At 37.6% G+C, this 13,807-nt stretch overlaps 1 protein-coding gene across 1 annotated transcript; it reads left to right on the top strand.

Annotated features, from left to right (window-relative positions):
• Positions 1 to 11,429: 11,429 nt before the first annotated feature.
• Positions 11,430 to 12,526, top strand: LOC137715515 (uncharacterized protein At4g22758-like). Its single transcript, XM_068454864.1, has 2 exons — positions 11,430 to 11,974; positions 12,091 to 12,526. Exons 1-2 carry the CDS (start codon positions 11,566 to 11,568, stop codon positions 12,282 to 12,284), a joined length of 603 nt encoding a protein of 200 aa, XP_068310965.1. The 5' UTR covers positions 11,430 to 11,565; the 3' UTR covers positions 12,285 to 12,526.
• Positions 12,527 to 13,807: the final 1,281 nt, after the last annotated feature.

Here is a 13,807-nt window from a genome sequence, read left to right as displayed (position 1 = left end):
ATTAGGTATGTTGCTTTAGTGATCAACGAATTCATCTGGAGTAAATTTACACAAAAAAGCAATTAATTAAAACTACTACACGGTTACTACAAGTACAGGTCCACTAATACAAATTCATCACAAGAATGATAGACGCAACAAACCTCATCACAAGAACAATAGACGCAACAAACCTATACTAGTGCACACACTGATCTTCACTGATGAGTGAGGCCACACAAAGTCGTCGCTGGAGAGTGAGACCATATAAAGTCATTACTGAAAGACGAAACCACATAAAGTCACTGTTGAAAGGTGAGACCACATCAAGCCGCCATTCAAAGGTGAGACCACATCACCCACAAATGTGGTACAAACAAACCATAAATGGGTTAATTGATTGATTTAAAATAGTTTAAGGTATTAATTTACCAAAAAAGTACTTCAAGGGGACTTTTAACTGAATCAGTAGTTTAGGGGTGTCAAACGACAGTTTACTCTTGTAAAAACCCTGACATTATAAATCATATTCCAATGTAATGGTATTAACTACTTTCCACTTGTAAATAGAGAAACCTATATTCTACTCCTATGAATGACCAGTTGAATATCTAACTGTAGTTAGCTCATTATTTGATCCAGTCTAAACCCCCTACCCTAATACCATTGTATAAAAAGATTTTTATATTTGAAGAGATGGTTTATTAAAATTGTCGTAGGGTTACAAGGAATTGTCGTTTTTTAAAAACTGAGGCACATCGTTCAGTGGCTTGGATCACATTGAACTTTATATTTCAAATGGGATAAAGCAAGGATTGGAGTGGAAATGATGAGATTCATGTCTAGTGTTTGGTCATTTCACATGCAAGATTCCATAAGCACACGGAACACGTGTATATATAATCTCTTTATGAGTCTTCTGATCTTTGGAAAGATGAACTACTATGACGAAACCATCAACTGATTTCTTTTTTAAAGAAAAAAAATTGACTTATTAATCATTCTTTTATGTGATACTCGTTCTCCTATTAGTCAAATCATGCAATTTCCCCCTCACCCCCAAAAGTTGAAGGAAAAAAAGGGTCCGTTTTACTTCTTTTTTCTTTTTTACTTTGTTAGTCACATGTGTTAGCAATTTTTAAAAATGTACAGCAATCCTAAACTGTCCTAAGTGGCAATGTCAAAATTATCACAAATCTTTTAATCATTCATTTTTCAGTTAACTCCAAAGAAATATAGTCCGTTTTTTAACCATTAGTATATGCCTAACTTAACATCCAATTACCATACTACACTACTATATATTTTAGTAGAAGTGCCAAAACTATCAACAATTATTTCAACCATACACACACACACACACACACACACACATATATATATATATATATTATTTGCCTTCCACTCTAACTACCTTGTATAATTGTACATATAATATAGTATTTGATGATGTGGTCCAAATCAAACTTGTCCCCAGCTAATGTGTTATGCATCACCCTAAACCTAAAAGTACGCAAGAAATTTCGCGTAACTTGTATGTTGATTAGAAGTATCCTCTTGGGCCCCCTCTCACCTCTTTACCAAGAGAATAATAATAGTTAGAGAAACTTGTCTTCAGCTATTGTGTTTTTGTGGGAATGCAAAGGTTCTAATAATTCATGTCTTTCTATACATGGGAGTGCAAAAAAAAAAAGAGGGAGGTTTTAGATTCGATGATCTGAGTTGATAAGTCTGCTTGATTGTGATTACGCATAGAATGAAATCTCTCATATCCTCTTCGGGCTCAAAAGGGGTATAGAACCGTAACTTGCCACCAATTGTCTCCCTTAAAAAAAAAGTTTTATTTTCAATTTATTTCTTTAATTTAACACAACTAATGTTATTCTAACAGAAATGTTTAAATTCTAAACACAATGTTGAATCCCACATTGCGGTCGAAGGAGAGAATTATAGTTTAAATACTTTAATTCTGTTCTAATTAATATCGTAGCCTTTTATGATAAAAATTTCATATCTGACAGATTATGCACTAAGTAATTACCAAGTTAGGACAATACTAATGTTGTTAAATCTAAACATGTGACCCGTCTATATGATAATTCAACACACACTAGGACAAATTACTCCATCATGCCAACCACCACTTGTAATATTAGTTAATCATATAATTATAAAAACATTTATACTATAATATATAGGCATTTTATATGCAAGTCATTTATTTTTTCATTTACTTATGTGATTATCTCCACTACAATACAAGTTTTGTTATTTGGCCAAATTAATATGGTCACGTTAAACGCAACAGAACTATTTTCTCATAATTTAGAACATCGTCTTGTAAAAAGTAAGAAAAGAAAAAAGAGATTCCATTGATATTTCTTAAGAAAAATGATTCTAGTCGGATCATTTTCGTACGGTCAGTTTTCGTTAGGCACTATGTATTTTAATTTAAAATTTAAAATTTCAAAATAATTTCTAATTGTACAATATACGATAAACGATACTGATTACGGAATCCTTAAAGATTTTCAAAAAATAGATCCGACAAGGATCATTTTCCATTTCTTAAAGTTGGGTAATTGTTTAAAGTCTACTTCACTTGATGTAATGTTTTTTGTGGAAATTAGAACAAGTGGCAACGTTGCACCGACTGTCCGCATTATGAAATTAATTTGTATGCGACAAAATACATAACTCCACCGTGACCTCAAATGACTCGTTTTGTTTTCCGCCCACACGACCTGATTGGGCGACGTGGCAATCGCATGTCCCCGCCAGCCCAATAGCCCCCTCAGATTTTACCACGTGGACCTCTCCACTCACGCTTCAATTCCACAGAGACTCGAGGATCCATACTCTGCCATACCGCCTACCGCTTCTCCTGAAACTTCCACGAACCACTAGCAAGTGGCTACACCCCACGAAACCATTTAATTTTGACACGTGCTTAAAACTCGAGTGACCAGCGTAACCCTAGCATCGCTTACCTACACGTGCTGAGCATGTGAAACTCAAACAACGGTATAGCCGCCTTCCCTGACTGAGCAATGATTAGCTACCTTGACGTCAGAGAAGGGTTCTCTCCTATATTTTTTTTTTTTTTTCCTTCTTTATCTTTTATTTGAAGGATTGCGGTTAAGCTCTGTTAACATCTTATATGAATTATTTATAAAAAGAGAAAGACAAAATAAAAAATGTAAGAAGAAAAAATGAAAGAAAATGAAAATAAGAAGAAAGAATCCTAACCATGACGTCTCAACGTTGCGCTCACCGCCGCACCACAATCATCCATCCACGTGTTGCATTCTGACAACTGATCTTACCGCTAGACAGTTAAAACCGGTAACCCAGCCCACGCCGCACACGCAGCTTGGCCGGTTGACCGTCAAACTTGAAGAAACTAAAATAAAAACAAATAAAAAAAAAGATAAAAAACGTTATTTAGCCGATTTATTACCTAAGCTCGACCTCCAATTGTATCATGGATAATGCTAACTTTGCACTTTAGGTTCAATAATATTTTAACTCATATTTTATTATTTAAAAATTAAATTTTTTTATGTTTGCTTATCTTCAAATGCTAATTCAAACTAAATTATTATAATTGCTCATTTATTGCCTTAGCCCAATTTCATAATAATAATAATAATAATAATAATAATAAAAGAATACTATTAGTGTGACAACCCATCTCTAATTTTACAATTTTATAAATTTCAAAAGAGTGAATTTACGAAAATACCACTAAAGGCGAGATCGTTGACTTTTGTTGACCGTCATTCGTGACGTGTATGGGCTATCACCTTACCGTATTCTTGAAGCATTCGACGTTACGAACGTGTAGGCGTAAGCGAAATTGAAATCGAAGCCAGGGTTACGATGAAGGTTTTACAGAACTACAAATCCAAAAAGTACTAAAAATTACTAATTATTATTGTATATATTTCTCCCAATTAGGAAAGGAGAACAGGGAGGGAAAATAGGAGGATAGACCAACTAGAAGAAGGAGGTGAGGAGATGACCAATGGGGGGAGAAAACAAGGAGGGAAAGGAGAGAAGCGGGAGAGCAGCTAACTAGGGCCGGATCCCCTTGACCCATTTTTTGGCAGCTTCTTCCGTTGCCATTTTCGTCTATTTTCCAGCGAGTTGGAATCTCCCACTATCACCATTCGACTCAACGACCTTCCTTCTTATAATTCCACACCAATTTGGCGGCGGTTAGTGAAGATTTCACGACGAATTCATGTTTTCTTATTTGACAAGTCCGAAGGCACCCACGGCGACGATCTGCCGTTTCCAAAGTCACCACCATCGACCACCACCATGGTTCGACTCCTTGTGAACCCAAGAATCAGTCCTAAGCCTTGGTTGGTGCATCAAAGTATCGGAGATGACGAATCGACAACCACCATTTTCTAGGGTTTCCGGTAGGTTCGTGGCTATTTGAGGCTTTTTCTGGCCAAATTGGACTTGGCCACATGTATAAAACTTGATCTACTCATTGAGATCTTCATTCCTGTAAAATTTGGGAATTTTTGGAGTTGTTCGATTTTCCGGCTAGTTGGGCGGTTGACTACCACGTGCATCGGCTCGTGGCCAGTGGGCCGACATTGTCTTTTTGAGTTAAATTCAATGTTTTGATTTCAATTTAATCACCGTTTGTTATAGTTCGATAGTTTGAACCTAAAATGGAATACTACACCACTTGACCATTTTATGATTCGACGATCCGACCATTAGATCGTCACTAAACCTTAATACGTTATAGTATGTAATATTTAAGGATATTAGGAACTGATGGATTAGAAATCTGACGTATGGATCTTCCTAGATGGGTTTTCTAAGTTTTTAAACCTAAACGTCAGCCTTCACTTAATTTTAGCGATTGGTAGAGATCCGACCATTGGATTGTTTCAAAATTTTAGGATGTTCTAGGAGCTTATTGAAACTCTTGGGAAGTTACGGATCGAAAATCCGAGGTGTGGATCTTCCGGATCGAGTTACGTAGGTTTATGGACCCTACCATCGACCTTTGACCGACGGTTGACTTTTGGTCAATGGGTTAAAAATCATTCTAAAATGTCCTTGGGGATGTGTTTTATGTAATTTACGTGTTCTATCGATAAGAATTCTGAGACGCGATTTGATAATTGTTCTAGACGACGATCGTTCATGATGCCTCGATATTCGTGCTAGGGAGTTGTAGCGCAGACTTCAGGTGAGTGGTTATTTTCTTTTTTGTAGTCTATATATATGATTGATAGTTTCCATTTATGCATTTGAAAAAGAATTTCTTACATACACCTGGATTAGACTAAAGTTTTTAAGAATTAGCGAAATGACGGAATTTATGAAATATGCTAAAACCTATGGGATACGCAGGTAAGTTTATTATGTTGACTAAAATTATTGAATCATTATGGCATGCTTATATTTATGTAGTCTGCTCATCATTACTGCACCTCGGTGTTAGAACTCGCCCAAGGCTAGAGCCAATCTTTCACGTGTATGTTCACCTTTACACCGCACGCTCGCCTTAGATCTAAGTAGGTGTCAGTCCTGTCATACAGTTTGCATTAGGCAACTCTAACTCGTAGGTGACCTCGCCTAGCGCCAGTCTTCATGTGATTGTAGCACTAGAACGTATATTACACCCAGTTCTATCGTACATGTTGCATTAGGCAACTCCGACTCGTGTGCTAGCGATTTATGAGCATCAGTTCAGTCGTAAAGGTCGCATTAGACGATTCCGACTTGTGTGCTAGCATAGATTGTTTGAGGACCTGATTTTACTTATATCACTATTGAGATTTTATGATTTTGGATATCCTACCTTAGTTACGAGATATTGTGCCGTAATGAATTCTTGAGATTTTGCAGGCTACGGTAAATATTTTTATACTATACGTGATAACTATATTTTGGAAACTATACTTGTTTTACGACGATGGGTTACAATGTTTTCAAAAAGGTTTTTATAAAACTTTATTTTTAGGCCCACTCACCCTTGTTTTTCGCCCCTTCAGGTTTCAATAGCTGAGCTTTCATATCGATGAGGATTGTTGGCAAATATTGGTGTAACCGATTACCTTGGATGGTATAATTCTCACCCTATCTTATTGTACTGTACTTATACTCTGACATCACATGTGAAATGGATTCATTCCCGCTCACAGCGCACTCTTATACTTAGGCACTTGGTTTAAATTTACTCACATTTTTCCACATCACTACACTTTATGGCTTCGTCACCCTCCAAGTGTCGGCCAACACAACTCGATTTAGAGTCCCAATGGACATTTCGGGTTGAGGTGTGTTAATGAGACATCGTTTAATTGAATCATGTCAGAAAGTCAATATATTAGGCATTTTCTAATCATTTCAAAGTATTGTCCTTGTATAATTGCTTCTATATTTTTCATTTAGCCAAATTCCTCTTTAACTTATTATAAGTTATTAATTGTTCTAAGAATCACATTTTAAGCCACTTAGTACTACGACCAAGTTGTATTCCTCTTCACTTATAAGTGAGAAGTCTATATAAACAGAAAACTTTCTCTGTAAGTTTTCTAATTGTATTGAATGAATAAATCAGTTACACAAATGTGAATATATATAGCCTTAGCTGCCTTAGGCTAGTTACAAGAATACCCTTAACTATCTTAACTAAATACAGTAACTAACAGAACTAATTACATTTAGCTTTATCATACTATTTAACAGTAACTATATTGGATGACTTGTCATTTGCCCTATTACACCCCATCAAGCTAAAGGAAGAATCAGTGAGGATTCCAATTGGAAGTTTGGAACAAAGAAAAGAGAACCTGCTCTTGGACAAAGATTTGGTGTGAAGATCAGCCAATTGGTCTTCACTACAAACATATTGAACTTTGATGAGATTTGCAAGAACCAACTCCCGGATATAGTGATAGTCAATCTCAACATGCTTGGTTCGAGCATGAAAAATAGGATTAGAGGCTAAAGAGATTGCAGAGATATTATCACACCATAAGGTAGGTAGAGTAGGAAGAGGGAAATGAAGATCTTTGAGAATTTTGCAAACCCAAGTGAGTTCTGCTGCAGTATGAGCTAAAGAACGATATTTAGCTTATGTAGAAGAACGAGCAACAGTGCTTTGTTTCTTTGCACTCCAACTGATGAGATTAGAGCCAAGAAAAACACAATATCCACTGGTGGACCGCCTGTCAAATGTGCAGCCAGCCCAATCAGCATCAGAGTAAGTTGAAAGAGCGATAGGACCTTTAGTAAACCATAAACCATGAGAAATAAAACCTTTAAGAAATCTGAGAACCCTTTTTGCTGCTTGAATGTGTTGTTCTCTTGAAGCATGCATAAACTGACATATCTGATTAACAGCAAATGCAAGATCCGTTCGAGTCCAAGTGAGATATTGTAATCCACCAACTATAGAATGATATTCAGTGGGATTGGATAAGAGAGGCCCACTGTGGTCCAGCTTCTGAGACCCAAGAGGAGTGCAACAAGGTTTGGCACCTTCCATATTTGTTTTCTTGAGGAGATCAAGTAAGTATTTGGTCTGATGGAGAAAGAGGCCATTGGGAGATCTGTGAACTTCCAATCCCAAGAAATAGTGTAAAGGACCAAGATCTTTCACTGGAAACTGAGTGCTGAGTTGTTGGATAAATTATTGACAGAGTTGAGAATTGGGGCCAGTAACTAGAATAGCATCTACATAAACAAGAACAATGACTAACTGAGGTCCATGAAGGACAAACAAAGAAGCATCATATTAGGATTGGTGAAACCCAAGGGTATGAAGGGCTTGAAACAATTTATCAAACCAAGCTCGATGAGCTTGTTTAAGACCATATAAGGATTTCTTCAGCTTGCAAACAAAATGGGAAGAGTTGGAATCAATAAAACCTGGGGGTTGTTGCATGTAAACATCATCCTTTAAGTCTCCATGAAGAAAGGCATTGCTAATGTTTAATTGATTCAAGAACCAATTATATTGGACAACAAGTGTAAAAAGAATTCAAATGGTAACGGGTTTAGCAACAGGACTGAAGGTTTCTTGAAAGTTAACTCATTCTTGCTGATGAAATCCCTTTGCCACCAAGCGAGCTTTGTTTTGTCAAGAGTGCCATCAGGATTTTTCTTGACGTGGAAAACCCATTTACAACCAACTACATTCTGAGAAGGATGAGGAGGAACAAGAGACCAAGTTCCTGTGGAGATTAAAGCATTATATTCAACTTCCATGGCAGCTCTCCAGTGAGCATGCTTTGATGCTTGCAAATAAGTACTAGAAACAAAGTCAAGATCAACAGGAAGTGGATGTTTGGTTGCTGAATAAGCTCAAGACTTGTATATTCCAGCCTTAGATCTTGTAATCATAGGATGTGTATTCTCAGAAATTGGTGGATGACTTGGCAGAATAGGCACTAGAGAAGAATTACTGAGAGAGACAGAACTGGAAGAACTGGGAGAATGATCCACTGACTAAGTGCATGAAGAAACTTCAGGTAGAGGTGAGATTTGAGGAATAAGAGTAGGTGCAGAAGGACATGGTGATTCTGAAGAGGTACTAGTTGTAGGAGAACTTGAGACATATTTGCGGAAGTGAAGATCCAAGGATAGAGAATATGCTGGAGATGAAGTCTCTGAATTAGAACTGTGACTCAGTAGGGACTTGAATGGATAAGAGTGTTCATCAAAGACAACATGGCGAGATATGTAGATCCTATTTGTCACAGGATCAAGACACCTATAGCCTTTATGTTGTAGACTATATCCCAAAAACATACAACTTTTGCTTTTAGCATCCAGTTTGCTGGGAATGTAAGGCTTAAGCCAGGGATAACATTGACAACCAAAAACTTTTAGTTTAGAGTAATCTGGGTATTGATTAAAGAGAAGTTCCGAAGGAGACTTTGTAAGACCAGAAATAGGAAGCCTATTAATAAGATATATGGCAGTGGAGAAGGCTTCAACCTAAAACACTTGAGGAACATGAGAGGCAACAAGTAATGTTCGAGTTATCTCAACAAGATAGCGATGCTTCCTCTCTGCACAACCATTTTGTTCAGGAGTACGTGGACAACTAAATTGATGTAATATACCATGTGCACGAAGAAAAGAAGCAAGGGAGTGACTGGTGAATTCACCCCTTGAATCTGAGCGCAGAATCTTGATTTTATTGCCACTGAAGTTTTCTACATAGCTTTTGAAAGTAACAAATGTAGAAAATACATCAGATTTGGACTTCAATGGAAAAAACCAACTATATTTGCTAAAGTCATCAACAAGAAGTAGGTAATGCTGGAAACCACTATTAGATGTAACAGAGGCAGGTCCCCATAGATCACAATGCAGAAGTTGGAGACTTTGAGTTGTTGATGAAGAAGCCACTCCAAAAGGAAGCTTGTGGTTCTTAGCAAGTGCACAATCTGAGCAGAAAAAATCAACACTCTTCTTGCCTTGTAGTGCAAGATTATTAGTAGATATAACCCTTCTGAAAATGGAGGAGGAAGGATGTCCAAGACGCTTGTGCCATAGTGTGACAGGTGCTTTGATGCTAAGAAGAGCTGAGGGAGATTGATGGAGATTGGTGGAACCTTGGAGAGGATAGAAACCATCCCTAACAGGGCCGTGCAAAAGCATCTTCCCCGAAATGCGATCCTTGACAGTGGATCCATAAGGGTCAAGAGTCAATGAACAGTTATTATCCTTAAGAAACTGATAAGCAGACAAGAGATTGTGTTTCATGAAAGGAACATGTAAAACATTGCTCAGTTTAAAGGAATTATGTGGAGTGTGCAGAGATGATGAACCAATATGATGAATAGACAATCCTTTACCATCGCCAATGTAGACTTTGTCCTTTCCAGTGTAGGGAGTAGGAGAAGAAATATTGGCTACATCATTGGTGATGTGGGAAGTGGCACCAGAGTCAATTAACCAGGGCTGAGATGGTTTGACTGAATGATGCGCACATATAGCAGCAAAACGTTGCTAGCCCACAGTGAGGCTAAACTCACCCCCTCTTCCTTAATGTAGATAATATCATTTGTTAAAGAAAAAAAGAAGAACCACATTTCAAGAACGCAACAATTATAAATAATACTAGCAGATGGGCACACACAAAGTGTGTGAGAAAATTTTTTATTTTTGTTTTTGAAATAGAAGGATAGAGGAAGAGAGTGATAGAGAATGTGAGAGTGGGAAGTTTTTTTTTATTTTTTATTTTTTTAATTAGAGATGTGTTAGGATTACATGTAGGTGAGACTTTAAGAAAAACAACAAAATTTGGTTGTGTGAAATTATATTTATGCCCCATATTTCTTATTCATGTTCTGTTTTAATTAGAGGGTTAAACTGGTAATTTCATAGGATTTTGGTTGATAATGAGTGTTTTATTAATTAGTAGAGATATTTGTAACTTTTCTAGACCAAAAAATTAAAAGGAAAACTAACGAAAAGTAAAAAAAAAAACTTCCCATTTAATGAAAAGCCATTTTTAAAGGTATAGTGAATAGTACCAGGGAAATGTATAAATGTGGTTTTTCGTTAAAAGTGAACAGTACCGGAAGTGTTTTGTTAAGACTCCTAAAATTAAATGCAATAGCATCAAATTATTAATTTATAATAGTTCAAAAGTAAATTAGTGGATGAGATAAATAATATGTTAAGAAATTAAAGGCAATAAAAGAAGAAAACTAATTTCAAATTCTTATTTTATTTCATTGACACAAAGCAAGAATATAAGCAAAGTTGCCGCATTATGAGATTGAGACCCCTTTAAAATTTTCAAATTCCGAGTCAGACTTTGGGTATATTTTAGAAAGTTACAGAGTGAGACTCTTCTTGAATTTTCTAACACTTCATATTTTTTGTATAAAATTTTATAAAGCTAGCACGGAAAATAACAATAAACTGTGAGGTGCCGAAGAGAAAATGTGCATCTAAAAAGTTACTAAACTATGTTCAACCCAAATAACTGATAGAAAAACAATCGTAACCCTAATTATATATAATTATAGTCGAAATTTCGGTATATAAAACACCAAAAATACGCTATGTAAAATTTAATCAAATTGCTAACTCGATATTTTTTTCCATCACAAAAGAATTCAACACTCGAGAGAAATCCCCGAAATACTGAAAAAACAAACAAAACGACGCTCCCTCTATTTAACGGGCAATAGCCAGTACCCGGTCACCACACTAGGAAAATTCGTGTTAATTTCTAGGCTACCCCTTATCTCGTTGCGGGTATAAAACCCATACGAGGGCGGGGGCTGGTTTCTCGATCGATCGTAAAGCCTTGTTGAGCCCTCTCCACCCTTCCATTATATTCTCGCTTTTGCCCTCGTCGGATTTATGGTTATTACGGTTATACCAAGCAGGTTATGATTGCTGTCGGCTGCCGGAAACTTGAGAGCCGAAGCTCTTCCCCTGCTCTCGGCTTCCCTCGCCCCAGGTTCTTCCGATACCGCCGCTTGAGGTAACCGGAACCACTCCACCCGCTCAAAACGAAACGCCACAAAAGTAGTTATTTCCGTTTTTGTCATCGCCTGTATTAGTTATTTACGGAAAATGCCGAGCCCGAAGATTTCTAGCCGAAGGGGGCAGCCGGAAGAGAAGAACCGCAGGCCGAGACCGCTCTCTGTTCGATCGTCATCGTTCCACGGCCAGTTCACGGATGCGGCACCGCCGCCACAGCTTCGGAGGCCCAAAACGGTGCCGGACATGGCGTCGTTCAGGAACGCAGTCGGAACAACGGTGTCGTCGACGGAATTACGGCCGAAGCTGACGAAGCTGCTCCTTAACGTTACGATCCAGGGGAGCGTCGGGGCCGTACATGTTGTGATGTCGCCGGAATCAAAGGTCGGAGATTTGGTCGCGGCGGCCGTGCGGCAGTACGGCAAGGAAGGTCGCCGTCCAATCTTGCCTTCCGTTGAGCCGTCGTTATTCGACCTCCATTACTCGCAGTTCAGCTTAGAAAGTAAGCGCTTATTGCCTTTTCGCTTTATAAAATCAACGGCCACCATTTAACTTCGTATATAATTGATTGACACGTGTCCAGCGCGTACTGACTGCGATAATTTTTTGTTGGGCCAGGTTTGGATAGGGAGAAGAAGCTGATGGAGTTGGGATCCAGGAACTTTTTTCTATGCCCAAACGCAATAGCGGTGGGCGGGGCCGGTGGCGGCGGCGGAGGAGCGACGGCGTCGTCCGCTTCGTGTTTGAAAGAGGCGGAGAAAGTTTCACGAACTGGGTTTGCGTGGCTTAAGTTCATGGATTTCTTGTTGTAATTGGGATTAATTAGTTTTGGCAAAATTAATTAAGATGTTAATTATTTTTGCAAAAATGCATGTGGCAGCTTGTGTATATGTAGGTGGGTAGTGTTCCTTGTTAGCAAAACAAAAAGGTATTTTGGTCACTGACTTTAGCCCTCCTTATTTATTCAGTGGCCTCCTATGTGAGTGCACTAAATTACAAAATATTCAAGTTGATGTGCAAAATGTGTATCAAAATTACAAAATATTCAAGATGATGTGCGAAACGTGTCTAATGATTGACAGATGCGTATAGGGTGGTGTTATTTACAATTTATTTTTCAGTTATCTGATCAAATGAATTAAAGATGATCAAATGACATAAATAACAAAAGGTGTGTAGAAGGTAAAAAAAAATGTGAATAGTATCACCCATATATATAATAGGAAGAGAATTTAGCATAAGTCTCAAATGTCTATACGATTGATAGACAAGTTTGATACAATCAAATAGAAAGCCCTAAGGGTGACATATTCTAAGAGCTCTCAGTATGTCATTGACTAAATCTCTCTCTGTCCATACAAGTTGAGGACTCCTTCCCCTTTTCAAACAATGATTCGAATTATTTATAGAGAGACCTCTTATCAACGATAGAACAACATCCATTTTCCATCATATCTAAGGAATCCCCTGGGTATTTGGATATTTTGTTTTCATCAATGATCTAGTCAATCATGAATAATTGGTTGTGCGATCATAGATATAAAAATTACATTTCTCTCTCCGTCGGAACGATAGGTGGGGGTTGAAGGGATAAGACAGCTTCACCAAAGTCAAGGTAGTATACAAACCTGAACATTACAGTCAACAACATCCTTCACAACATCAGGGACAAGCTTTTTCTCAAACGGCTGAAGCCCCTACGTACCTGAACACCTGGCCAAGAAGTAGCCAAACGAGTATTTGCTCCTTCCAGTGCACAAGTCATACTACTCGGAATTGCCGAACATTGAGGGACCATATTGAAGAGCTCCTTGATCAAGGCCAATACTGGGAGTCCATGAGAAGCAAGGGAAGGGGAAAAGCGAGATGACGGAAAGCCCAAAGATAAGTCTGATAGGTAATGAGCTTACCAATAATGAAGACATGAGAATTACAAAGAAGCCAACTAAATGTGTGTTGCCACTTAGTACTACAGTATAGCGGTATTTCTGTTCACTTGTAAGTGAGAGGTCTTAGGTTCAATTCTCGCCAAAGGCGAATTTGAGCCACATTATTGTTAACTCATTGTGAGACTACGCCTACTCCTTCCCCTTAGTGTAGATAATATCATTTTTTCCAAATAAAAAAACCTTGTGTGTTCAACTTATTAATTAGTTTTACTGTTCAATGCATATTAATGAGTTCGTAATTTCTTCAAATTCAATCAAGTTGCTTTTATTCTCAATATTTAGATAATTTAAATACTATTCGAAAAAAATGGTTGCAGATTAAGTGTGAGATTGTTTTCTTTGCAATGAATGATGAAGAAAACTAAATCACATCATGACATAAACAG

The sequence above is a fragment of the Pyrus communis genome, chromosome 14 (assembly GCF_963583255.1).
Source record: "Pyrus communis chromosome 14, drPyrComm1.1, whole genome shotgun sequence".
Classification (NCBI taxonomy): Eukaryota; Viridiplantae; Streptophyta; class Magnoliopsida; order Rosales; family Rosaceae; genus Pyrus; species Pyrus communis.
This window is presented reverse-complemented; position numbering and strand designations above follow the sequence as displayed.

Bases quoted from the DNA above. Each gene is read 5' to 3' on its own strand.
- LOC137715515 (XM_068454864.1), top strand. From the start codon at position 11,566: ATGCCGAGCCCGAAGATTTCTAGCCGAAGGGGGCAGCCGGAAGAGAAG. The intron at 11,975-12,090 runs GTAAGCGCTTAT...TTGTTGGGCCAG, and splicing joins CTCGCAGTTCAGCTTAGAAA to GTTTGGATAGGGAGAAGAAG.